Genomic DNA, 26,624 nt, shown 5'->3' on the forward strand with positions numbered 1-26,624 from the left:
CTTAAAAAATAAATAAATAAAGAGTATTAACATTTTTATAAATGTGAAGTGCTGAATTTAACTAACAGTAGTGTATCCTGAAAGCCAAAATAAATATATAAATTATATTAGCCACTTAGTAATTTTCATTTTATGGAAGAGGAAAGAGTAGCAAACCATTAGTCTATGTATGAGGGAATAAACAAAGAAATATTCTTTAGAAATGCAATGTAAACAAAACAAAAACTAAATTCCAACTGAAATCAAGAAATGTTTTTAAAGCTGCTGGTAGTAGTTAACAATTACAACACGTGCATCAACAATATGGAAAAATAGCACGCATTGAAAACCTACTATGTCGGGCACTATGCCATGCCCCAGGGTTCAGGGGTGACTAACTCATGTCCCCAAAGTAGCCACCGTGTAGTTGGGTAGACAAAGCTGGGTAGTTACTTAAAAATAATTATGGCATCATGGCATAAGGTGGTATCTGCCACTTTACCCTGCATAGTTCTCCAGCTCTACTCCTTGCCACTTCCCTTCTTGCCTTGTGAAATTCCAACCACAGGTAATTGCTTTTACGTCCATGAACTCCAGGTATCTACTGTGTCAGTTCCCTCACACCTGCTGTTCTCTCTGTTCTGCTCTTCCCGTCCCTGTCCAGCACATGCACATTTCTTCCTTAACTCTCATTCCTTTAAGCCTTCTTCTCCTAAGGCCGTCTCTTCTGGAAGACTTTCCTAATTCCACTAGGATAGGAAGTCTATCAAACTATATTTAATGCACGTGTTTGCTTTTCTGTCTCCTGTACTGTGAATTACTTGAGGGCAGGAGAGTACTTTTGTTCAAGTACTCCCAGTACCTAGCACAGCTCTTGGCACAAGATAGGCATGAATAAATAATTGCCGAATAAAGAAAAGTGAGAAATGTGGTACAGAAAAAATCCTCAGGACTAAAGGACTACTTAGAGGTGGAAACAAATAAAAGCAGAGTCACGACGGCCAACCATCCATTGATTGGCTGAGGGCAGGGGAACTGCTCAGGAGCTGGTGGATGGATTCTAGGAGCAGGCCAAGTCTCTAAGCCCAGAAGCCTACCTGTGCCTTTAGTCCAGTCAAGGGACCTTTAGATTAGTATTAGAAAGCAAGACCCCAAAGCCCATTTTCTTTCTTTCTCTTTTTTTTTTTTTAAGATGCATTTATTTGAGAGACAGAGAGAATGGGTAGAGGGGCAGAGGAAGAGAATCTTAAGCAGACTCCCTGCTGAGCATAGAGCCTGATGTGGGCTCCATCTCACAACACATGAGATCATGACCCAAGTTGGATGCTTAACTGACTGAGGCACCCAGGTGCCCCCCAAAGCCCATTTTCTAACATTATTTATGTCCACCTATTTTTCTGTCTGTCTACTCATAAATAGATGTCTAGAGTGATACTCAGCCAATGTCAATAGTAATTCCCAAATAGTGAGGGATTTTTTTCTTTCTTTTTTTCTTATAATTAGTGTCAGGAGCTGTGAACATATACAATGGGATATTATTCAGTATTAAAAACGAATGAAATCCTGATATATACTACAACATGGTTGAACCCTGAAAATGCTATGCTAAGTGAAATAAGTTAGACACAAAAGGACAAATATTGCATGGGGTACCTAGGGTAGTCAAAGTTAGAGAGAGAGAAACTAGAATGGTGGTTACCAGGGGCTGGTGGGAGAGGGAATAGGGAGTTAGTATTCAATGGGTAGAATTTCAATATGGGAAAATGCAAAAATTCTGGAGATGGATAGTGGTGAATGAACATGGAAAAATTAATAAAAGGAAACCTCATTTAGAATGGAGTCAGAGGGGGTCGGGGGAGAGTTCTCATGCCGTACCAGCTGAGGTCAATTGCAGATCCCACAGGAAGACATGTACCCTGCAAGCCATACTACTTAGCTACTTTTACTATTCCAGTGGGAGGAAGGAAGGTTTTTCTCTTCCCCCTGAAACAGCCCAGTCAATATGAAACTATCATAACTCAGCCAATGAAAAGCCACTACACTTCAAATTCCCAGTTTACTCCAATGAACTTTGTAAAAAGATTTTATTTATTTATTTGACAGAGAGAGAGCAGCAGAGGGAGAGGGAGAAGCAGGCTCCCCAATGAGTGGGGAGCCCCATGCAGGACTAGACCCCAGGTCCCCGGGATTATAACCTGAGCCCAAGGCAGACGCTTAACCAACTGAGCCACCCAGGCGCCCTCCAATGGACTTTTTGTTTATAACAGCCCTCCCAACTCCCTAATTCCCTCTATAAAAAAGCATTCCTCTCCTTTGTTCTCTGGACTTGTCTATGGTTTTGCCATAGCTTGCTTGTCCCTAATTATAATTCTCTGCTTTTCCTGAATAAACCCATTTTGCTGGTAAAATACTGGCAGTTTTATTTTTAAGGTTAACATACTTAATGCCACTGAACTATATGCTTAAAAATGGTTAAGATGGTAAATTTTACGTCACGTATATGTTACCACACACAAAAAAAAGAATGAAGGGTCAGAGATTTTACCCTACTTGAAAGTTAACAAGGTAACGTGGATGCTGACAAGACATGAGACTCCAGGTCGAATCAAAGGACTTTAAAACTCTCAGCAATGGCAGAGGCCAGAGCATGAGCATATTCTTCACTGGTTTACTAACTCCCAATTCCCACAGGGAAAAATGAAAAGGGCCAGTGAAACCTGCACAAACACAGGGACTTTGAGCGTACAGAACCATATATTATATAATGAGCATTAAGCATGTTTGACCTCTGCTCTAGAGGCAGACATTTTCTTTATTATATCGGATAGTAAGCATGCCTGCTTTTTTTCCTGGGGGGAGACACTCTGTCTTCAAAGGCTGTTCACTAGACAAACATCCCTGAAAAGATGGTCTGGAACAAACGGAAGCTGGACCTTGCTTGCAAGACGTACAGAAACATGACAGACCCATAGAACTGTCTCCCAACAGTCGACATACCTTATTTTTACAAAAACAATAACTTTTTTCTTCTTTTAAGTAAGAACCAAGCTAAAGAGCAATGGATGTGAACCTCCAGTTTCATTTTCTTTTTCTTTTTGACAGTTTTAGAGTAGTAGAATTTACACACCACAAAATTCATCCATTTTAAGAGTAAGGTTCAATGAGCATTAGTAAATTTACACAGTTGGGCAACCATCACAAAATCCAGTTTTAAAACACTTCCATCGCTGGGAAAAGTCCCCTTATGCCAGTTTGAGGTTAATCATTGGTCCCATCCACAAAAGCCACTCACCTGGCTTTCTGTCTATAGTTTAGCCTTTCCTAGAAATTTTATACAAATGGAATCATATCATATGTAGTCCGTTACGTCTGGGTTTTTTCACTTAGCAAGCTGTTTTTGAGATTCATCCATATTGTTGCAAGATTCAACAGCTTGTTTCTTCTTATTGCTGAGAAATATTTCACTGAAAGATACACCATGCTTTGCTAATCCATTCATCAATTAATGGACTTTACATTATGTCCAATTTTGGACTATTGTGAATAATGCTATCTTGAATTTTTAAATATATTTGTTCTTATATAATTAACCACATTTGGTCTCACAGATAACAAATTTCAAAATGCTGACCAAAAAAGTATTGATATCTAACACTTATATAGTACTTACTATTTTCCAGGTAGTATTATAAATGCTTTATATGTATTAACTTCTTTATTCCTCACAACACTCTGTAAGGTAGGTACTATTATTTTTTTAAAAGATTTTATTTATTTATTTGAGAGAGAGCATGAGACGGGGGAGGGTCAGAGGGAGAAGCAGACTCTCTGCTGAGCAGGGAGCTGGATGCAGGACTCGATCGTGGAACTGGATCGCAGGACTCAATCCCGGGACTCCAGAATCATGACCTGAGCCGAAGGCAGTCGCTTAACCAACTGAGCCACCCAGGCGCCCGGTAGGTACTATTATTACTATACCCTTTCACTAATGACAAAACTGAGGTACAGAGAAGTTCAGTAATTTGCTCAAGTACATACAACTAAAAAGTGTTAGATACTGTGGTAATTATTTCACAATATATGTAATTCAAGTTATTGTGCTGTACATTTTTTTCTTTTCTTTTTTTTTAAAGAATCTATTTATTTACTGGAGAGAGAGAGAGCAGAGTGAGAGAGAAAGCACATGAGCGGGGGGAATGGGCAGAGGGGGAAGGAGAAGCAGACTCCCCACTGAGTAGGGAACCCCATGAGGGACTCGATCCCAGGATCCTGGGATCATGACCTGAACTGAAGGCAGGCGCTTAACTGAGTCACCCAGGTGGCCCTTTTAAGTAGGCTCCACACCCAGCATGGAGCCCAACACAGGGCTTGAACTCACAATGCTAAGATCAAGACCTGAGCTGAGATCAAATGTTGGACGCTTAACCAATCCCAGGTGATCCTATGCTGTATACTTTAAACTTCTACATTGCTGTATGTCAATTATATCTCAATAAAACCAGGGGGTAAAGAGAGTGAGGATTCAAATTCAGTTAACCCAGATCCAGAGTTCATGCACTTAACCAGTATACAATACTTGCTCATAACTGAAACAATCCACTTGTGATAAAATTCTGTAACTTCTTCAATTCTTTTAATAATGTAGATACCAGTTTTACATTTTAGCCAGGCATATGTCTTCAAGTATTAATTTGGTTATGTTCTTTGTTTCCTTCTCTTTCATATTCTGAGAGTCCCCTCCCCTTTCTTCCCCAGTCTACACTGAAACAGAAACAAAGATGCAAAAACAAAACAAACCTTCAGACTTGGCAAATTTCAGGCACAATCTTACAGAGCTAGCTTTTCCTATCCTGCTTACCAGATAATACCAGATAATACCGAGGCTAGAAAAGAAGAGGCAAAGGCAGGGTAGCCACTAGAGGAGAGCAAGGACCAATCGGAGGGATGGGGTGATCCTCAAACCAAAGGAAAGTGGCCTTTGGAAGAAAGAACAACGGAGTAGAAAGACAAAGAATAATTTATCCCTAAAAATTGACTCTTAACTTTGAAGGCATTAAGCTAAATAAAATAAGCCAGTAAAAAGGACACATGTTGGAGGCACCTGGGTAGCTCAGTCAGTTAAATGTCTGATTCTTGATTTTGGCTCAGGTCATGATCTCAGGGTGGTGTGATTGAGCCCTGTGTCAGGATCCTCACTGGGTGTGAAACCTACTTGAGATTCTTTCTCCCTCTCCCTCTGCACCGCCCCCCCCCCAACTCTCCCACGCACATGCACAAACACATGCTCTCTCTCTCTCTCAAAGAAAGAAACAAACAAAAAAAACCAAACCACATGTTGTGTGATTTTATTTATATAAGGCACTAAGGTCAAATTCATAGAGGCAGAAAGTAGAATAGTAGTTGCCAGAGGTTGGGGCAGTGGGGTGGGGAAATGGAGAGTTACTGTTTAATGGGTAGAAAGTTTCAGTTGGGGAAGATTAAAACTTCTGGAGATGGATGGTGGTGATGACTGTACAACAATATGAATGTACTTAATGCTACTGAACTGTGCAACTTAAAAATGGTTAAGATGGTAAATTTTGTGTTATGTATATTTCACCACAATTTTAAAACATGACTTCTGATTCATCACTGTTCAGCATGGACAGCCCACAGTTCAGCAGTACTGTACATCAATAACCCCACTCCCCATAACAGAGATGGGGACTCAGGGAACTTGGCCACCTTGGGCAGGAGGTAGAGCATGAAGGGAGAACCATGGCTCTCCCAAGGAGGAACTCAACAGGTCCAGCTGGGAATCTCTTGGTGAGGATAGCAACAGACACACCATTACCACACCTGGTTCTCATCAGTGTATACACACTATGTTCTACCTTGTCCATAGATAGCCAATAACAATGAATGCATTGTACTATTGCACAATCACTGGTTACCTCGTCTCTAAATATTGGACACATGGATGTTTCCAGTTAATCATCAAGACCAGAAGTCAGGGGTGCTTGGGTGGCTCAGTTGGTTAAGCATCTGCCTTTGGCTCAGGTCATGATCTCAGGTCCTGGCACTGAGCCCCACGTTGGGCTCCCCGCTCAGCGGGGAGTCTGCTTGTCCCTCTCCCTCTGCCCCTGCCCACTGCTCGTGCTCTCTCTCTTTCTTAAATAAATAAAATCTTAAAAAAAAAAAAAAAAGACTAGAAGTCAGGGTTAGGAATTAGGAACAAACATCTTCATTTTCAACCCAGCTCTTTTATCTTATCTATGTGTACTCCTTTCAGGGTCCTTTTAACCTCTGGCTCTGTTTTTTTCACAGTTCCCCTAATGGTGTGGGACTGGAAGAGTGGTTCTCCTTCCTTGTTGCACATTAGAATAGCTAAGGAGTTTCTAAACTGCACTGAAGCTCGGACCATATTTCAGGACGTTTACCTCAAAATCTCTGGGCATGGGACATGAGTGTTTCTAAAAGCTCCTAAATGACTCTAATGTGCAACCCAAAGGAAAAATAATCTCTTAGGTCTCTTTCCATTCTAAAATGATGAAAGCTTTTGAATTAAAAAGAGAGCTATAAATATTTTGCACAAATAGAGGTTTTCCTTTTCAATTACCTCCTTGGGAAGTATTTCCCCAGAAAGGGAGTATGAATTAAGGGGTATGTTTTGTGAGATTGCTATTTGGAATAATTAGGCTAATCTACAAGTCATCTACCAAATATGAATATACTCTTTCTTCATTGCCACATCAATATTGCAATGTATAATTTTAATTTATTAGCAAGTTTAACAGATGCGAAATGTATCATAGCTTTTTTTTTTAAAGATTTTATTTATTTATTTGACAGAGAGAGTGAGAGAGCACAAGCAGGGGGAACAGTAGAGGGAGAGGGAGACGCAGCTCCCCGCCAAGCACGGAGCCCGATGCGGGGCTCGATCCCAGGACCCTGGGATCATGACCTGAGCTGAAGGCAGATGCTTAACCATCTGAGCCACCCAGGCACCCCATATCATAGCTATTTTTAAGTGCACTTTAAAAATTGTAAAAACTGGACATTTTTTCATTGTTAGCTAACTATTTGGTTTTTGTCTGTGTATGAGTTGTCTTTTTACCTTTACCATGGAGATGGATTATTTTTCTTGAGATCATTATTAATCTGTTAATATAATAATAAACAAAATAAAATAGCTACCACTAATTGAGACCTACTACATGATACTGTTCCATGCTTTACACGTATTTTATTTTTTACAAAAATTATACAAGGCAGTTATTATCCCCAAGTTATAAATGAGAAAACTAAGGTTCAGACAGGTTATGCAAGTTACCCAAAGTCACACAGCTAATAAATAGTGGAGCTGGGATTTGAATCCACCTCTATCTGGCTCTTAAGGACTATCCTCTTTACTGGACAGGTAAACACTCAATGCCTGTCCTGTTCACAGTACATGCTGATGTTTTGCACCATGTGATTCCTGCTCTCTGACCCACAGTGATGGGTCATTTCAGACCCAAAGGTAACTGATGAATATCCTGGCCAACCACCTGTGGTGTATGGTGTGGCCCAAAAAGGTGAGCCAAGGCAATCACATTCCTCTCTTGAGAATGTGAATTTGGAAATGTTGAGTGTCGATGCACTTAATATAAGGAGCAAAAGTGAAAAAGGCTGAACAAAGAGTTGCCTTGTATATACTGGAGTCAGAGGAGCCATGACAAGTTGAAATTATGAGGGACTAGAAACTAGGGTTAGCAGAGAAAGACAGCTGGTAGAGAGAAAACTAAGTAGATGTGCTTAAAGAAGTAGAGACCTAATCAGAGAACAATCATTTGGCCCATGAGAGGAAAACCAAAGAGTCAAGTACCCCAAGCTACCTCTGTTTTCAGCAACTCTCCAGTTTAGATGCAGGTCATGTATATCCCTAACATAGGTATCCTTTTTCTTGAGCTAACTGGACTTTGTCTCTGTTCCTTGCTATCAAACAAGTCAAAATAAAACATGCTTTTTATTAAATTTTTGAAATATTCTGGATGTTAAGCTTTTATCTGTCACATTTATCATAAAACATTTCCATTTCTATTCTTTCCTTGTTTTCATTACATTTTGACTTTTATAAAAGTGGAACCATCAATCTTATAATCAGTAATACTTTCACCGGTCAAAAACTTACATTTGCACAAACTATAGTGACAGAAAACAGAGAGTGATTGCCTTGAAGATGGGGGAGGTAAGAAGTGAGAGGAGTTAGGAATGAGGCTTTACAAATGGGCATGAAGAAACTTTGGGGGTGATGGATATGTTAATATCTTGAGTGTGGTGAAGATTTCACAAATGTACACATCAAAACTTATGACATTTGTACATTTTAAATATGTGTGGTTTACTGTATGCCAATAATACTTTAGTTAAACTTTTTTTTTTAAGTAGGCTCCATGCCCAGTGTGGAGTCCAATGTGGGGCTCAAACTCATGACCCTGAGATCAAGACCTGAGCTGAGATCAAGAGTCAAACGCTTAACCAACCGAGCCACCCGGTTGCCCCAAACCATTTTTTAAAACAAATACTCTTCTCTCCAGTTAAGATGCTTACACAATTCTATTTCATTCAACTTATTATGCTTCATGCTTGACTATAACTCACCTGCTATTTATTGTGATTTATGCTATGAGAGCTTAATCCAAGTTTATTTTTCTCAGTTTTAATATTCTCTTTTTCAACTACATATTACAAATAGTTATTTCTTTCACAATTGTAATGGTGTAATAACACTTGAGAAGTCATGTGTTGAGCCCTATAGTCTTCAATCTATTTCTATTAATATTTGTCATTCCTTGGCCAATTTTTCTGTTTTTAAACCTAATACTATCTGCTTCAGAAGTCTGGAATTTTGTTCCCTTGTGATATTTGTAATGTTTTAAAGTCATGTAAAGCACTTTACATCAAGCAAGGGTGCTAATGTTAGTACACACACACACACACACACACACACACACAGTTATTCTTGTATACTTACATGAAATAAATTTCATGTAACTGTTATACACATTATTTTAACAAACATCTGATGCACTCTATATGAAAAGACTTTAAACAGACAAAATTACTACAAGAATTAATAGACTAACATACAAGATTTTATTCATTGTTCTCCCATCTTGAGCAAAAATTTTTATTGGGCTTATGTATCCAAACAAGATCTAACTTGTCTGTGGTTAATCCGGCCACCACAACTACCTTCTGTACCAAGAAAACTTTCATTCCGGACCTAGCAGGCCACACAGAAATCTGATAACATGCATCTGCTTGTGTTTCAACACAGGACTACTTTCATCATTCAACCACTTCCTAAGTCTCCTTTATTGTTTTCTACTACCTTGGCCTCAAAGTTCTTGAACAAGGTTTACTGTTTTAACTTAGGTTTCATTGGGCACATGTGACATGCCTGGCACTGTGCATGGTCACGGGAATAAAAACAGAAGGCGGCACTCTTGGGAAGTATGTGTTCCTTCCTGTCATAGCTCTTTCTACTTCCTGAAGCAAGTAATAAACTGTGTAGCACACAATAAGACACTGAAGAATACTGATCTTGGAAAAGCCCCTTCAGGGGCGCCTGGGTGGCTCAGTCGTTAAGCATCTGCCTTTGGCTCAGGTCATGATCCCAGGGTTCTGGGATCGAGTCCCACATCGGGCTCCCTGCTCAGCGGGAAGCCTGCTTCTCCCTCTCCCACTCCCCCTGCTTGTGTTCCCTCTCGCTGTCTCTCTGTCAAATAAAAAATAAAATCTTAAAAAAAAAAGAAAAGCCCCTTCAAATTTAACTTTGGGTTTTTTGGTCCCCTGAAGGGACTATTGGGCAGTGCTGCCAGACCAGTGCTCTAATGCTTTACTAAATCGGCACTCCATGGGGTAATGCAAAAGGAGGTGTTTGGTGTTAAATGTTGACAAGTTATACAAAACAGAAACTGCCCATAGAAATTACTTTCATTTATCATTATTTCTCCAGGAGAAAGAAGAACTCAGAATCAAAAGTTGTAATATACTTACAGGTGGCTGGCAAAACAGATACTGCCCCAAGGCACTGATTTCTGTGGAATTAACCCCTGCTGGAAAGTCTGCAAAGAGACCATAGAGCCTCTTTTCCTGGGAAAAACAAAAAAAATAAGTCAACATTTTGGGCAAATATTCCCACTCCAAATTATTAATACAATCATTAATCCTCTACAGTATTATCAGAGTGATTTAAAAAAAATACAAATCTGATCACATTAATTCCATAAGTAAGACAGATTAGTGGTATCTCACTAACCTTCAGAAACATGGCTTAGAGGTCATTCAGGACATGGTCTCTGCTTACTCTTAGTCCTCATATTTTTTTTCTATTTTTTTATTGTTATGTTAATCATTAGTTTTTGATGTAGTGTTCCATGATTCATTGTTTGTGCATAACACCCTGTGTTGAAAGTAGTCCTGTGTTGAAACACAAGCAGATGCATGTTATCAGATTTCTGTGTGGCCTGCTAGTGCTCCATGCAGAACCTGCCCTCTTTAATACCCATCACCAGGCTAACCCATTCTCCCACCCCCCTCCCCTCTAGAACCCTCAGTTTGTTTTTCAGAGTCCATCGTCTCTCATGGTTCGTTTCCCCCTCTGATTCCCCACCCTTCATTCTTCCCCTCCTGCTATCTTCTTCTTTTTTTTTTTTTCTTAACATATAATGTATTATTTGTTTCAGAGGTACAGATTTGTGATTCAACAGTCTTGCACACTTCACAGCGCTCACCATAGCACATACCCTCCCCAGTGTCTATCACCCAGCCACCCCATAATCCCACCCCAACCCCCACTCCAGCAACCCTCAGTTTGTTTCCTGAGATTAAGAATTCCTCATATCAGTGAGGTCATATGATACATGTCTTTCTCTGATTGACTTATTTCGTTCCGCATAACACCCTCCAGTTCCATCCACGTTGTGGCAAATGGCAAGATCTCATTCCTTTTGATGGCTGCATAATATTCCATTGTATATATACCACATCTTCTTTATCCACTCATCTGTCGATGGACATCTTGGCTCTTTCCACAGTTTGGCTATTGTGGACATTGCTGCTATAAACATCAGGGTGCACGTACCCCTTCGGATCCCTACATTTGTATCTTTGGGGTAAATACCCAGTAGTGCAATTGCTGGATCATATGGTAGCTCTATATTCAACTTTTTGAGGAACCTCCATATTGTTTTCCAGAGTGGTTGCACCAGCTTGCATTCCCACCAACAGTGTAGGAGGGTTCCCCTTTCTCCGCATCCCCGCCAACATCTGTCATTTCCTGACTTGTTAATTTTAGCCATTCTGACTGGTGTGAGGTGGTATCTCATTGAGGTTTTGATTTGTATTTCCCTGATGCCGAGCGATGTTGAGCACCTTTTCATGTGTCTGTTGTCCATTTGGATGTCTTCTTTGGAAAAATGTCTGTTCATGTCTTCTGCCCATTTCTTGATTGGATCATTTGTTCTTTGGGTGCTGAGTTTGATAAGTTCTTTATAGATTTTGGATACTAGCCCTTTATCTGATATGTCATTTGCAATTATCTTCTCCCATTCTGTCAGTTGTCTTTTGGTTTTGTTGACTGTTTCTTTTACTGTGCAAAAGCTTTTGATCTTGATGAAGTCCCAATAGTTCATTTTTGCCCTTGTTTCCCTTGCCTTTGGCGATGTTTCTAGGAAGAAGTTGCTGCGGCTGAGGTCGAAGAGGTTGCTGCCTGTGTTCTCCTCATGGATTTTGATGGATTCCTGTCTCACATTTAGGTCTTTCAACCATTTTGAGTCTATTTTTGTGTGTGGTGTAAGGAAATGGTGCAGTTTCATTCTTCTGCATGTGGCTGTCCAATTTTCCCAACACCATTTGTTGAAGAGACTGTCTTTTTCCCATTGGACGTTCTTTCCTGCTTTGTCAAAGATTAGTTGACCATAGAGTTGAGGGTCCATTTCTGGGCTCTCTATTCTGTTCCATTGATCTATGTGTCTGTTTTTGTGCCAGGACCATACTGTCTTGATGATGACAGCTTTGTAATAGAGCTGGAAGTCTGGAATTGTGATGCCGCCAGCTTTGCTTTTCTTTTTCAACATTCCTCTGGCTATTCGGGGTCTTTTCTGGTTCCATACAAATTTTAGGATTATTTGTTCCATTTCTTTGAAAAAAGTTGATCATACTTTGATGGGGATTGCATTGAATGTGTAGATTGCTCTAGGTAGCATTGACATCTTCACAATATTTGTTCTTCCAATCCATGAGCATGGAACGTTTTCCCATTTCTTTGTGCCTTCCTCAATTTCTTTCATGAGTATTTTATAGTTTTCTGAGTACAGATCCTTTACCTCTTTGGTTAGATTTATTCCCAGGTATCTTACGGTTTTGGGTGCAATTGTAAATGGGATCGACTCCTTCATTTCTCTTTCTTCTGTCTTGTTGTTGGTGTATAGGAATGCCACTGATTTCTGTGCATTGATTTTATATCCTGCCACTTTACTGAATTCCTGTATGAGTTCTAGCCGTTTTGGGGTGGAGTCTTTTGGGTTTTCCACATAAAGTATCATATCATCTGCAAAGAGTGAGAGTTTGACTTCTTCTTTGCCGATTTGGATGCCTTTGATTTCTTTTTGTTGTCTGATTGCTGTGGCTAGGACTTCTAATACTATGTTGAATAGCAGTGGTGATAGTGGACATCCCTGTTGCGTTCCTGACCTTAGGGGGAAAGCTCTAAGTTTTTCCCCATTGAGAATGATATTTGCTGTAGGTTTTTCATAGATGGCTTTTATGATATTGAGGTATGTACCCTCGATCCCTATACTCTGAAGAGTTTTGATCAAGAAACGATGCTGTACTTTGTCAAATGCTTTTTCTGCATCTATTGAGAGGATCATATGATTCTTGTTCTTTCTTTTGTTAATGTATTGTATCACATTGATTGATTTGCGGATGTTGAACCAACCTTGCAGCCCAGGGATAAATCCCACTTGGTCATGGTGAATAATCCTTTTAATGTACTGTTGGATCCTATTGGCTAGTATTTTGGTGAGAATTTTTGCATCCATGTTCATCAAGGATATTGGTCTGTAATTCTCCTTTTTGATGGGGTCTTTGTCTGGTTTGGGGATCAAGGTAATGGTGGCCTCATAAAACGAGTTTGGAAGTTTTCCTTCCATTTCTATTTTTTGGAACAGTTTCAGAAGAATAGGTAGTAATTCTTCTTGAAATGTTTGGTAGAATTCCCCTGGGAAGCCATCTGGCCCTGGGCTTTTGTTTGTTGGGAGATTTTTGATGACTGCTTCAATTTCCTTAGTGGTTATAGGTCTGTTCAGGTTTTCTATTTCTTCCTGGTTCAGTTTTGGTAGTTGATACATCTCTAGGAATGCATCCATTTCTTCCAGGTTATCTAATTTGCTGGCATATAGTTGCTCATAATATGTTCTTATGATTGTATTTCTTTGGTGTTGGTTGTGATCTCTCCTCTTTCATTCATGATTTTGTTGATTTGGGTCATTTCTCTTTTCTTTTTGATAAGTCTGGCCAGGGGCTTATCAATCTTGTTAATTCTTTCAAAGAACCAGCTCCTAGTTTTGTTGATCTGTTCTACTGTTCTTTTGGTTTCTATTTCATGGATTTCTGCTCTGATCTTTATTATTTCTCTTCTCCTGCTGGGTTTAGGCTTTATTTGCTGTTCTTTCTCCAGCTCCTTTAGGTGTAGGGTTAGGTTGTGTACTTGAGACCTTTCTTGTTTCTTGAGAAAGGCTTGTATTGCTATATACTTGCCTCTTAGGACTGCTTTTGCTGCATCCCAAAGATTTTGAACAGTTGTGTTTTCATCTTCATTGGTTTCCATGAATTTTTTAAATTCTTCTTTAATTTCCTGGTTGACCCATTCATTCTTTAGTAGTATGCTCTTTAGCTTCCATGTATTTGAGTTCTTTCCAACTTTCCTCTTGTGATTGAGTTCTATTTTCAAAGCATTGTGGTCTGAAAATATGCAGGGAATGATCCCAATCTTTTGGTACCAGTTGAGACCTGATTTATGACCTACGATGTGATTGATTCTGGAGAATGTTCCATGGGCACTAGAGAAGAACGTGTATTCCGTTGCTTTGGGATGGAATGTTCTGAATATATCTGTGAAGTCCATTTGGTCTAGTGTGTCATTTAAAGTCTTTATTTCCTTGTTGATCTTTTGCTTAGATGATCTGTCCATTTCAGTGAGGGGGGTGTTAAAGTCCCCCACTATTATTGTATTGTTGTTGATGTGTTTCTTTGTTTTTGTTATTAATTGCCTTATATAATTGGCTGCTCCCATGTTAGGGGCATAGATATTTACAATTGTTAGATCTTCTTGTTGGATAGACCCTTTAAGTATGATATAGTGTCCTTCCTCATCTCTTATTACAGTCTTTGGTTTAAAATCTAATTTGTCTGATATAAGGATTGCCACACCAGCTTTCTTTTGGTGTCCATTAGCATGGTAAATGGTTTTCCACCCCCTCACTTTCAATCTGGGGGGTGTCTTTGGGTCTAAAATGAGTCTCTTGCAGACAGCATATCGATGGGTCTTGGTTTTTAATCCAATCTGATAGTCTATGTCTTTTGATTGGCGCATTTAGCCCATTTACATTCAGGGTAACTATTGAAAGATATGAATTTAGTGCCATTGTATTGCCTATAAGGTGACTGTTACTATATATTGTCTGTGTTCCTTTCTGGTCTATGGTGCTTTTAGGCTCTCTCTTTGCTTAGAGGACCCCTTTCAATATTTCTTATACGGCTGGTTTCGTGTTTGCAAATTCCTTTAGTTTTTGTTTGTCCTGGAAGCTTTTTATCTCTCCTTCTATTTTCAATGACAGCCTAGCTGGATATAGTATTCTTGGCTGCATGTTTTTCTCGTTTAGTGCTCTGAATATATCCTGCCAGTCCTTTTGGGCCTGTCAGGTCTCTGTGGATAGGTCTGTTGCCAATCTAATGTTTCTACCATTGTAGGTTACATATCTCTTCTCCCGAGCTGCTTTCAGGATTTTCTCTTTGTCTCTGAGACTCGTAAGTTTTACTATTAGATGTCGGGGTGTTGACCTATTTTTATTGATTTTGAGAGGGGTTCTCTGTGCCTCCTGGATTTTGATGGCTGTTTCCTTCCCCAAATTAGGGAAGTTCTCTGCTATAAATTGCTCCAATATACCTTCTGCCCCTCTCTCTCTTTCTTCTTCTTGTGGGATCCCAATTATTCTAATGTGGTTTCGTCTTATGGTATTGCTTATCTCTCGAATTCTGCCCTCGTGATCCAGTAGTTGTTTCTCTCTCTTTTTCTCAGCTTCTTTATTTTCCATCATTTGGTCTTCTATATCACTGATTCTCTCTTCCGCCTCATTTATCCTAGCAGTTAGCACCCTCATTTTTAATTGCACCTCATTAATAGCCTTTTTGATTTCTACTTGGTTAGATTTTAGTTCTTTTATTTCTCCAGAAAGGGTTTCTCTAATAACTTCCATGCTTTTTTCAAGCCCAGCTAGTATCTTTAAAGTGATGATTCTGAAGTCTAGATCTGACATCGTACTAATGTCCGTATTGAGTAGGTCCCTGGCAGTCGGTACTACCTCTTGTTCTTTTTGTTGAGGTGATTTTTTCCGTCTTGTCATTTTGTCCAGAGGAGAATAGATGAATGAGAGAACAAAATGCTAACAGGGTAACAACGTCCCCAGAAAATATACTCTAAACAAATCAGAAAAGACCTGAAGCCAGGGGAAAAAGAAAGAAAGAAAAAAGAAAAAGCAAAAAAAAAAAAAAAAAAAGAAACAGAAAAAGATAAAAACCAGAAAAAACAAACAAACAAACAGAACAAAACAAAAAAAAACAGAATATGATTAAATATGATCTGGCTGGTATATAGATCAGTGCCACACACTAGATTTTGGGTGTATTTTGGTCTGTTAGAAGACAGGGCCTCCCAAAATTTTAAAGAACGAAAAACTTGTATGTGTACAAAAATAAGGGTTGATATGATGAAGGGATGGAATATGACTGTAAAGATGAAAATTATAAAAAATTTTATAAAAAGAATTGATAAGAAGTTGTTTGAAAAAAGAACGAAAAAAAAAAGGGAGAGAATATGATCAGGCAGGAGAGTAGGACAAAACCATACATTAGAGATTTAGGGTATATTTTGATCTGTTAGAAGAAACTATCTCAAAATTTTAAAGAGAGAACAACTTATATATATATGCCAAAAATAAGGGTAACTACTATGAAGGGATAGAATATGACTCTAAAAATGAAAAATAAAAATGTTTTTTAAAAAAGGGATTGATAAGATGTTGGTTGAAAAAGGGAAAAAGAAAAATTTAAAAAAAAATTAACTTGAAATACTAAAGAATCATGGTAAAAAAGCCATGGATTCTATGTGCATTATTCCCCTAGCGCTGGAGTTCTGCCGTTCTCATTGATCAGTAAACTTGGTCTTGGCTGGCAGTTCTTGCTGATCTTCTGGGGGAGGGGCCTGTTGCCGTGGTTCCCAAATGTCTTTGCCGGAGGCGGAATTGCCCTGCCCTTGCCCGGTCCAGGCTAGGTAATCTGCTCGGGTTTGCTCTCGGGAGCTTTTGTTCCCTGCAAGCTTTCCGTACAGCTTTGGAGGCTGAGAGTGAAAATGTCGGCCTCCCAATCTCCGCCCGGGAGGAGCCGGAGGAACCGAGAACTTGGGGCCCCACTCCTCAGTGCGCCCCCAGAGAAAAGCAGTCAGTCACTCCCGTCTCCCCGGTCTCCGGCCGCACTCTGTGCTCACCCGGCCTGCGACCGAGGGTTTCTATCTCTGGAACACGACCTCGGGTGGAGTCTCCAAACCCAGCAGATCCCTGCGGTGCGCTCCCGCGCCGCTCCTCCAGGGGAAGGAAGGTGAGTCTCCCCGGATCTGCTGCTTGTTGGATCCCTGCTGGAGGAGCAGTGGCCCGACTGTGCCGCGGATCATGGTTTATGGCAACCCCGAGCTAAGAGCCTGCGCCTCGGCTCCGTCTCTGCAGCCAGCTTCCCCACTCCGATACCTGGGAGCTCTGCTGCACTCAGGCACCCCCGGTCTTTCTGTGACCCCGAGGGTCCTGAGACCACACTGTCCCATGAGGGTTCCACCCCCCACTTAGCCACCGGAGCGACGTCCCTCAGTGGAGCCGACTTCTAAAAGTTCCGACTTTGTGCTCCGCGGCTCTATCACTTGCCAGAAGCGGCCGACGAAAGCCCCCTCCCCCGCCGTCTATCCTCCTGAATATCACCTCGGATTCACTTCTCCGCACGTCCTACCTTCCAGAAAGTGGTCGCTTTTCTGTTCAGAGAGTTGTTGCTATTCTTTTCTTCGATCTCCTGTTGAGTTTGTAGGTGTTCAGAATGGTTTGATCCCTATCCAGCTGAATTCCTGAGACCAGATGAAATCCAGGTCTCCTACTCCTCTGCCATCTTGCTCCGCCCCTCTTAGTCCTCATATTTTTGCCATTTCCCCCTCATACCCTACCTTCCAGTTCTTCATTCATTCAATATGTATTTTTATTTAGTGTGTGCCTGTAATGTGCTAATTAATGTTCTGGGCCTTGGGGATACTTCACTAAACAAAACAATCCCCCAAACCTTGTCTTCATAGAATTTAGTATGAAAAATAAGCAGTAAGCAAAAAAAGTATATTGTATGTCAGAGATAATAAATGCAGTGGAAAAAATAAAGTAAGAGAAGAGAATGCTGGAGGTGGAAGATGAATGATGAAATCTTACATGAGCAGAGAAGGCATTACTGAGATGATGATAATTAAGTGAAGACTCAAGAGAGCTGAGGGAGAAAGCAATGAAAACATTAGAAGAAAGAAATCAAAAGGAACAGGAAACGCAAAGGTGTTGAAGAGGAAAAATACCTTCTTCAAGGAACAGCCTGATCAATATGGTTGAGCAATTGGTGAAAGTTCACCCAGTCTGATGTTTTGGGGTCTTACAGGCATTTGGCTTTCACTTTGAGTTGAGACACCATTGGACAGTGTTGAGCAGAACAATGATATGACCTAATCTCTATTTTAGAAGGATCAGTCTGTGTCTGTGGAGACTAGAATTTAGAGGAACATGGAAGTACGGAGACCAGTTAAAAGGCTACTGAAAAATCCAGGCCTGATACCTTGTATTAGGATAGTAGCTGTAGGGGTGATGGGACATAGTCAGATTGATATGTTTTGAAGGACTTAACCAATAGGTTTGGCTAACTGCTGTTCTAGACCCTGGAGATGGTTTGACTGAAAGGTTGGATGAAGGTCAGGACAGGAAAAGAGGTGGCAAAGATGAGTCCAAGGTTTTTGGCCTGAGCAACTTAAAGGATGAAATTGCCATTAACCTATGTGGAGAAAATGTCAGGGAGAGCAGGTTTTACAGGTAAGGTCAAAAGATCAGTTTGGGGGTCTGAAGGTTTAGATGCCTAGTAAACCTCCTTGTGGAGATGTCAAGTGACTATATCATGAGTCTGGAGTCCAGAGCAGAGGTCTTGGCCAAGATACATACTTGAGAATAATCAGTGTCTCAGTAGTATTTTAAACCATGAAAATGGATGAGATCAGCTAGGGAAGGAGTGTTGACAGAAAAGAGAGGAGAGACAAACACTGAATCCTGAACCACTCCAAGGGATTGAGGAAATTAGGAGGAACTGGCAAAGGAAACTGAAGAGTAGCCATAAGGAATGTGCCATAGGAACCAGGAAAACCAGGAGAGTGAGACATCCTAGAAAGGAGAGAGAAAGTGTTTCAAAGGTGAGGGAGTGATCACCTTGTCAAATCTGTTTGAAGACTGAGAATTGGCCATGATGACATGGTCATTTGGTAACTTTGATAAGCACATGGTCAGTGAAGTGGTTGGGGAAAAAAAGCCTTATTATAGAGGGTTTAAGAGAGAATTGGAGCTAGGTGACTCTTTTAAGGAGTTTTATAAAGGGCAACAAAGAAACAGGACAATAGCTGGAGGAGGAAAATACACCAGGAAGAGGGTTTTTTGTTGTTGTTGTTGTTTGTAATATATTAATTTCCTATTGCTGCTGTAACAAATTACCACAAATCTAATGGTTTAAAACAATATAATTTAGTTATCTTACAGTTCTATCGTTAAAATTGCAATTTGGATCTCACTGGGCTAAAATGAAGATGTCAGCAAGACTATGTTCCCTTCTAAAGGCTCTAGGGGAGAATCTGTTTTCTTTCTTTTCCAGCTATGATGTCACTCACATTGACATCTTCCTATTTTAAGGTCAGCTCATTAGTAACCTTAATTTCATCTGCAACTTTAATTCCCCTTTGCCATGTAACCTAACCTAACATAGTCACAGGTTCTGGAGATTAGGACATGGACATCTTTGGGGAACCATGATTCTATCTGCTACATACAGGATACATTACTGCATACCTGTTGATGGGAATAATCTAAAAGAGAGAAAGAGAGAGAAAACTTGGTGATGCAGGACAAGGTAGAATCATTGGAGTAACATAAATTAGCAAATGGAGGAACTGGTTTCCACAGGAGCAAGGAGGGTACTTGCTAACAGAAGAAACAGGGAAAAGACAACATATGGGGACAGATGCTGGTCAGTAGGTAGATGTGGTGGTGACAGCTTGTGGGAGTCTCCGTTTTTTCTCAATGACTTAGAAATAAGGTCCTCAACTGAGAGCAAGGATGGGAGAAAAGGTGCTGGAGGTGCTAGGAGAGAAAAATTATAAAACTGACATCTATGATTGCAGGAGCATCATGGTAACATCAAGGGCCCACTTGAGGTCTTTGGTCATTACTTAAACTGTGACCATTCAGCATGTTTCCTCCAGTTGAGTAGACAAAGCATTGGTATATTAGTTAGTCAGGGCAGAATAACTACTCTACAAACTCCAAATTTCAGTGCCTTAACACAATTAAAGTTGATATTTCTCTGAGAAGTTTATATGGACTATTTCACCTAATGCACACAATGGATGACTAAAGTAGATGCTATCATTACACCCTTTTCCAGATGAGAAAACCGGAGAATTGACTGAAGTAAGCCTAAGCCATAATTTTTGCTTTAGGTATTTGTTTTATTTGGGAGTATTTAATAAAAAATCTGCCTCACAAGATTAACTCAGCAAATGTAATTTGGTCACTATATTCATTCATTAACAAATTATTAGTAGTATCATAGGGTACATATTTAATAACAGTTTGTGATCTTGCTATTTGTCTTTTAATCATTGGAGAAGCATTTCTTTAATAATTATCAGGGTCAGGTAAATTATTTTTTAGGTAATTCTTATTTCTTCTCTTGGTTTGGTTTATTCATATTCTCTTTTCTGGAATCCTGTTTAGTATTTTAATTTTTCTAAGCATTTATCTTTTTTCAAATTTATTAGTATGGAAGTAATAACTTCTCCCAAATATTCCTTTTTTTAAAATATTTATTTATTTATATGAGAGAGAGAGAGCTTGCAAGCAGGAGAAGGAGCAAAGGGAGACAGGTAGAGAGAATTCTTGAGCAAGCTCCCAGCTGATCTTGGGGCCGGACATGGGCTCAATCCCAGGACCCGGAGATCATGACCTGAGCCTAAACCAAGAGTCAGTTGCTTAACTGACTGAGCCACCCAGGGACCCCACCCACTAAATATTCTTAATTCAATTCCACATTATTTCATCTTGTATATCATTCCTGAATTTTAAAGTAATTGTAATTATTTTTTAAAGGAATTCTTTATGTAGAAATTTCTAAACCCTTTTAATACACTTATTTGTAGTTTTGGAGCTTTAAAGCTAATTTCCATACAGATTAATTTAAAGACCTTAACTTCATTTAAAAGAAAGGAGCTCCTCCTACTGTTTTCCTGGATTAATGCTAATTTGCTACATATTAGTTTGTGTAGAAAGGATTAGAATTCCATTTATGTAGGCAAAACCAGAATGTAAGCCATGTCTCTCACCATTCAAAAATTTCTTACATGCAATAAAAATTGTAAGTGATCACAAGGAAATTACCAACTTCGGCAGTAAATACCAAAGGTTAATTCAGCCATGCTTCCTGTTGTTTGGGTAAAGAGTTTCCCTTCTTGAACCAAAGAGAGCACAGAATTGTAAAATAAAATGTGGGCTTTGGGTTAGGCCATTTACCAGTTACATGCATTTGAACAAATAACCAATTACCAAATATTTACTGGCACTCATGGATAATTAGGTACTATCCTACAAGTTAGGGATACACGAATAAGAAATACTGACCCCGGTTCTCCCTTCTGTCCTACCCCCGGACAAGCACAGAGACATGAGTTATAATCCTGGTTCTCTTATTACCCTTTGGGTAACACTGGCAAATCACTGAAGTATTTGAGCTTAGTTTTCTCATCTGTGAAACGGAGGTAATAATACCTACCTCACATGGTTGTTGTTAAGAACTAAATGATGGGGCACCGGGGTGGCTCAGTTGGTTAAGCGTCTGCCTTCAGTTCAGGTCATGATTCCAGGGTCCTGGGATCGAGCCCCACATCGGGCTCCCTGCTCAGTGGGGAGTCTGCTTCTCCCCTGCTTGCCGTTCCCCCTGCTTGTGCTTGCTCTGTGTCTCTCGTGCTCTCTCTGTGTCAGATAAATAAATAAAATCTTAAAAAAAAAAAAGTACTAAATGATAAAAATGCTTAGGCAGAACACCTAGCACATAATAGGTATGTACTAATGTGAGCTCCTTTTCTTTCTCCCTTTGGATTTCTCTGGTCTCGCAAAAAAGCCTCACCTTGCGGCAAGAGCAATAGTGTCTTTCTAAGAATTATAGTACCCCACGAGAATCAAATATTATATACTCTGAGCTCCTGAAACATTAATGCAAGGTTTTCTCAACCTCAGCACAACTGACATTCTGGGCCAAATAATGCTCTGCTGTAGGGGGCTATCCTGTACATTGTGGAATGTTTAGCAGTATTCCTGGCCTCTACGCACAAGATGCCAGTAGCAGCTCCCTGGCTGTGAAAATCAAAAATGTCTCCAGGGGCACCTGGGTGGCTCAGTCGTTAAGCGTCTGCCTTCGGCTCAGGTCATGATCCCAGGGTCCTGGGATCGAGCCCCGCATCGGGCTCCCTGCTCGGCGGGAGGCCTGCTTCTCCCTCTCCCACTCCCCCTGCTTGTGTTCCCTCTCTCGCTGTGTCTCTCTCTGTCAAATAAATAAAATCTTAAAAAAAAAAAAAGTCTCCAGACATTGCCAAAAATTTCCTCGGGGAAAAAATTTACACCTGGTTAAGGACCTCTGCATTAGTGGATCATAAATTCACATGTAGTGAGTCCTACGGAGCATTTAAAAAAGTTAAATGACATAAAATTGAAATAGAATAAAAACTTAGAAAACATCATAGGTACTCAAGTATTGCTTAGTGATATAAGCAATTTGAGAGAGAGAGAGAGCGCACGAGAGAGCACAAGCAGGGGGAGTGGCAGAGGGAGAGGGAGAAGCAGGCTCCCCGCTAAGCAGGGAACCCGATGTGGGGCTCGATCCCAGCACCCTGAGATCATGACCTGAGCCAATAATCACTGAGACACCCAGGTGCCCAGTGACATAAATTTCTTACAGTGAGTTTCAGTCAAAAGTTTGAAAGCCACTGGTCTGTACTTAATAAGACTTTTCACATAACTATCTCATTTAATCAGAAAACTCTATAAAGTAGGCAGGACACACGTTATCCCTATTTTACAAATCAGAAAATTGGGGCTCAGATCAGCTGAGGAACCTGCCCTCAGTGTTACCCAGTAGGCTAAAGGAAGGAAATGAAGCAGAACCCAAGTCTCTAAACTTCTAGTTACAAGGTAAAAAGGAAATTGTTACCTAAGGGCAAAGATCTCCTATGTGGCTCAGGACAGAGACATCATGGAGTCATAGGTCTTTGGCAGTGGGTCCAATAATTAAAACTAAATATCAATACATTAGATGGAAATTTGAAAAACATTTTATCAAGATTTTTATTTTCCACACTGGCTTGCTAACCTTTGTATACCCAGAGTTACTTATGGAATAAATAAATGAATGAATGAACACTGACCACACAATTCCTGTTCATCTTCAATCAGCCAGTTCCTCTGATCACCTTCAGACAATCAAGCATGCTCCTCCATTTGCTTAGAATCTCTCTTCTCCTTTCCCACTGAAATTTTTTTTTAACTTTTAATTTTAATTTTTAATTCTTTTATTTATTTATTTATTTTTTAAAGTAAACTCTATGCCCAATGTGGGGCTGGAACTCATAACCCCAGACCAAGAGTCACATGCTCTGGAGACTGAGCCAGCCAGGTGCCCTTCTTCACTGACTTTTAGAATCAGCTCTTTAATAGTCCTCTAGGGCCACCTTCCACAAATCCCCAGGCGGGTTTATTTCCTTCTCTGTGTTCCTTCTAAAGGCCTTACCTAATTGTACTGCAATGATCTGTTTTACAGCTGTTCCTGATACTCCCTGTGCCTTTGCAACCCTTTCTACTCCCTCTCCCTCGATCCCAGAGGTAGCAACTCTGTCCTAGTTCAAATAGCATAAACCACAATAACCACCACACTGCTTGGAAATGAATTTGCTGTGTAATACCTGTTGACTGATTGAGTGGAAAGAAAGAAGACAAAGAAGGCAATTATCTGACAGTATGGAAGCAAAAGAATGCTGCTGCTTCCTTTTGAGCTGAGAAGACTGAACTACCCATTTCACTGTGGATTAAAGAATAGGACAGTAGTTGCAAGGCTCCAGCTCAGTGGTGGCAGGCCACCACTCGGTGGAGATGTGAGTACACTGCAGGGTGCTCACACTGCTGCCCAAGCCAAACTCCAAAACCAAACTGCAGTCCCCCACCACTAAGCCATCTGGAGTTGGCCCTGTAACTGTGTAAGTCTTAGGCCCTAAGCTGTCTAGTTCTGCGTCCCCACGTGATAAGATTAATTTAGGACCCCAGTTAAATAGATGGCTTCCTAGGACTTGCTCTAGAAGATTCGGAATCATTAGGTTGGAGATAAGGCACCAGTATTTTGTATTTTTAACCAGCACCCCAAGTGATTCTTATTATCAAGGCAGTTGAGGAAACTAATCATCTTTGTATCACTCACACTATAGATTTAGGGCAGTTATTTATTTTTCAGTGATTTCACCTCAATGTTAACTTTGGAATATGCTATTGGTTAACAGATAAAATGCTCCTGGGCTCCTCGAAACTATAGTTTATTAATATTTAGAATGTATTATTCAGCAGCTTTTACCTTCCTTTTCAGCAGGGTGATTCAAGTGAGAGGAAAGGACAACAGGGCCACCCCAAACGTCAGAACTGTTCTTGCCACATGAGCCAAACTAGGCACTGAGCCTTATTAGTGCTGGGATGATCTGAGCGTTGCCGGATCCAATTCACTCCTTTCGTAGTTGAGCTCACTAGAGCTGAGGTGACCAGCACCATAGTTTTCCTCACCAGGCTTTGGACGGAAAAGGACAGAACTGGGGAGGGCTTTCCTTTAACAAGATGAATTGTTAGAAGCTGTCCAAGGAAAGGAGAGCTGAGAAAAAAATAGCCCCAACTTTTTATTCCTATTTTCACCAAGCCACAAGCCTGCATCATAGTGAGAGATAGGGGCAAGATTTCGTTAGCTCTTGCTGGTCGCCTGTCTTCCTTCCTGGTCAGATCCAGTCTTTCCTTGTTAAGCGGGGCTCTGGTGGGAAAAATACCAAACAACGTTTTTGAAGAGGGAGTAAGTCTTCATCATTCGTGACCTCATGAAATCCGTCTGGGCCAAAATGATAGTGGCCGCTTAGCTGAAGGCCCTGGAGACTTCCGAAGGTTTGTTCCAATGTGGAAGGGGTGGGGCTCTTCAAAACACAGCGCAGTACGCCGAGATAAAACCTCCTACCCAAAAGCCTCACAGACAGAGACCCAGACCCGGCGTGAGTCCCGCGCGCAGGCGCGCGACCGCCCGGCGGCCAGGGCCTGGCGCTCCGGGGCCGCGCGGGGGCGGGTCACGTGGGCCGCGCAGCCCTCTCTGCGATGTCCTTACAAGGACTTGGGCAAACGGGCCCCGCCCCTGGCCGTGCCCTGGAATGTGAGGGGGGCCGACCTACAGGACAGGCTCACCCATTTGCCAACAGGAAAGGGGGGAAGAAAAGCTTACATGAAAGAGGAGGTATAAAAAGACGGAAACTCAGTCGAACCATTACACGAACGAACCATTACACAATCTTCTATGTTCTGAGTCGCCTGCTTTATAATCCTTCCCGTGCACTCGTTCAAAACTGCACCCTTCTAGCACACTGGCAACTCCCCCCACCCGTCGCCTTTCTATTAAGTCAGGCCCACTCTGTCGGCCGACAATGGTGACTAGGCTCCCTTCCGGTTTGCTAAGCGGAGGCCGGAAGTGTTGGTTTTAGGGGGCTCTGGGAGTAGAAGGGTGTTGATAGCAACAGCCAGGGCAGCGAGGGGGTTACCGAAGTGCTCGGATTTTCGCGGCTGTGCAGGGTGAGTGGTGCTCGCGATCCGGCGCGTGAGGCCCATCCCCGGGGGCCCATCTCCGCAGGGCGGCTGGGTGGGCAGCGGCGCTCCGCGGCGGGCCGCCAGCGCCGGGAGCGCACCTGGGCAGGTGTCCTAGCGGGTTCCCGGGTTTCGAGCCCAACGGCCAGCTCCGGGATCGAAGGCCACGCCCGGAAGTCCCGAGGCGCGAACTTTGTCCCTTTGCCCAAACTTGGAGCTCAGCAAGTGTGACTTCGCTCGCTGGCGCCGCGATCTTCGGCGACAGTCTGGCCTGTGAAACCCGAGCCCCGCGGCGCTGACTCCTGCACTAAGTTTAGTTTCTAACGTAAACTTGCCGGATTCAAGAGTTTGCTCAAAATCCGAAGCCCAAGTGTCCCCCATGCTGCAGCTGTTGTTGCAGCTGTGTGGCTACGTTTAGTAGGAATAACCAACTCAAATTAGCAATTCCCTCAGCATCCACTTCTATAATTAGAACTTTTTTTAAGTGATATTTTACAAAGGGGTTAAGGGTGTAGTTTGCAGCTTGAGAAAACTCCAAAATGCAACACCAAGTTCCTTTTGGGTGGAGACTTTGGGTTATGTCAGTTTGCCAAAATATTTCCTTTTAAAGTAGTTGAGTAGGTATATGAAAGAATTCTTAACAGAACTTTGGAGCAGAAATAAGAGTTGAGATTTTAACTTAAATGCAAAATGTTTTATATCTGAAGATCAAGTGAGTATTTCTTAAAATTACTACTATTTGTTTTATGTTCTGGAAGGCTTTTGATGAAACTTAACCACAAAAGCTTCACATGTTCAAGAGTGAGGCTTTACTGGCAAGTGAACCCTGACAACTAATTAACTGCTCTTGTCAAGCGCGAAGAACTTTGGGTGTGGCAGTCTGAGATCTAATCCTACCTTCAGCCGGAAGTTTGCATAGGAAATGAAAACTTGGTTCATTTGGAAAGGAAGCACCAACCTGAAAATGTATTTTTAAAAACTGCGGTTGGCTCCAAAAAATCACATATGCTTAGCTTGAGGATGAAGTACATTGATTAAATGAAACAGGAGATTTGGTCTGGATACTACATCCTATAACACTAGGTAGTGTTACCTAGTGTTTCCCTCCTCCCTCCCTCCCTCCCTCCCTCCCTCCCTCCCTCCCTTCCTCCC

At 41.2% G+C, this 26,624-nt stretch overlaps 2 protein-coding genes across 5 annotated transcripts in view; one reads left to right on the forward strand and one right to left on the reverse strand.

The window, feature by feature from the left end:
* The window catches only part of MYOM1 (myomesin 1), a 161,736-nt gene extending 136,516 nt beyond the window's left edge, over positions 1 to 25,220 (reverse strand). The window contains exons 1-3 of one of the 4 annotated variants that reach the window (XM_032421171.1): positions 25,117 to 25,220; positions 10,265 to 10,425; positions 10,003 to 10,098 (exon numbers count right to left, since the gene is read on the reverse strand). In XM_032421171.1, coding sequence (XP_032277062.1) covers positions 10,003 to 10,098; positions 10,265 to 10,276 — 108 coding nt within the window. In that variant the 5' untranslated portion in view covers positions 10,277 to 10,425; positions 25,117 to 25,220. Of the gene's footprint in view, positions 1 to 10,002; positions 10,099 to 10,264; positions 10,426 to 21,378; positions 21,462 to 24,219; positions 24,918 to 25,116 lie in introns of those variants that run through there. The other 3 variants (XM_032421168.1, XM_032421169.1, XM_032421172.1) reach the window with 3 other exon arrangements.
* Positions 25,221 to 25,288: 68 nt separating this feature from the next.
* LOC116642705 (myosin regulatory light polypeptide 9) overlaps positions 25,289 to 26,624 on the forward strand; it is a 10,562-nt gene continuing 9,226 nt past the window's right edge. Inside the window, exon 1 of the mRNA XM_032421174.1 lies at positions 25,289 to 25,460. The gene's annotated coding sequence lies outside the window, so the exon portion shown is untranslated. The remainder of the gene's footprint in view (positions 25,461 to 26,624) is intronic.

The sequence above is a fragment of the Phoca vitulina genome, unplaced genomic scaffold, assembly GCF_004348235.1.
Source record: "Phoca vitulina isolate PV1807 unplaced genomic scaffold, GSC_HSeal_1.0 scaffold24, whole genome shotgun sequence".
Lineage (NCBI taxonomy): Eukaryota > Metazoa > Chordata > Mammalia > Carnivora > Phocidae > Phoca > Phoca vitulina.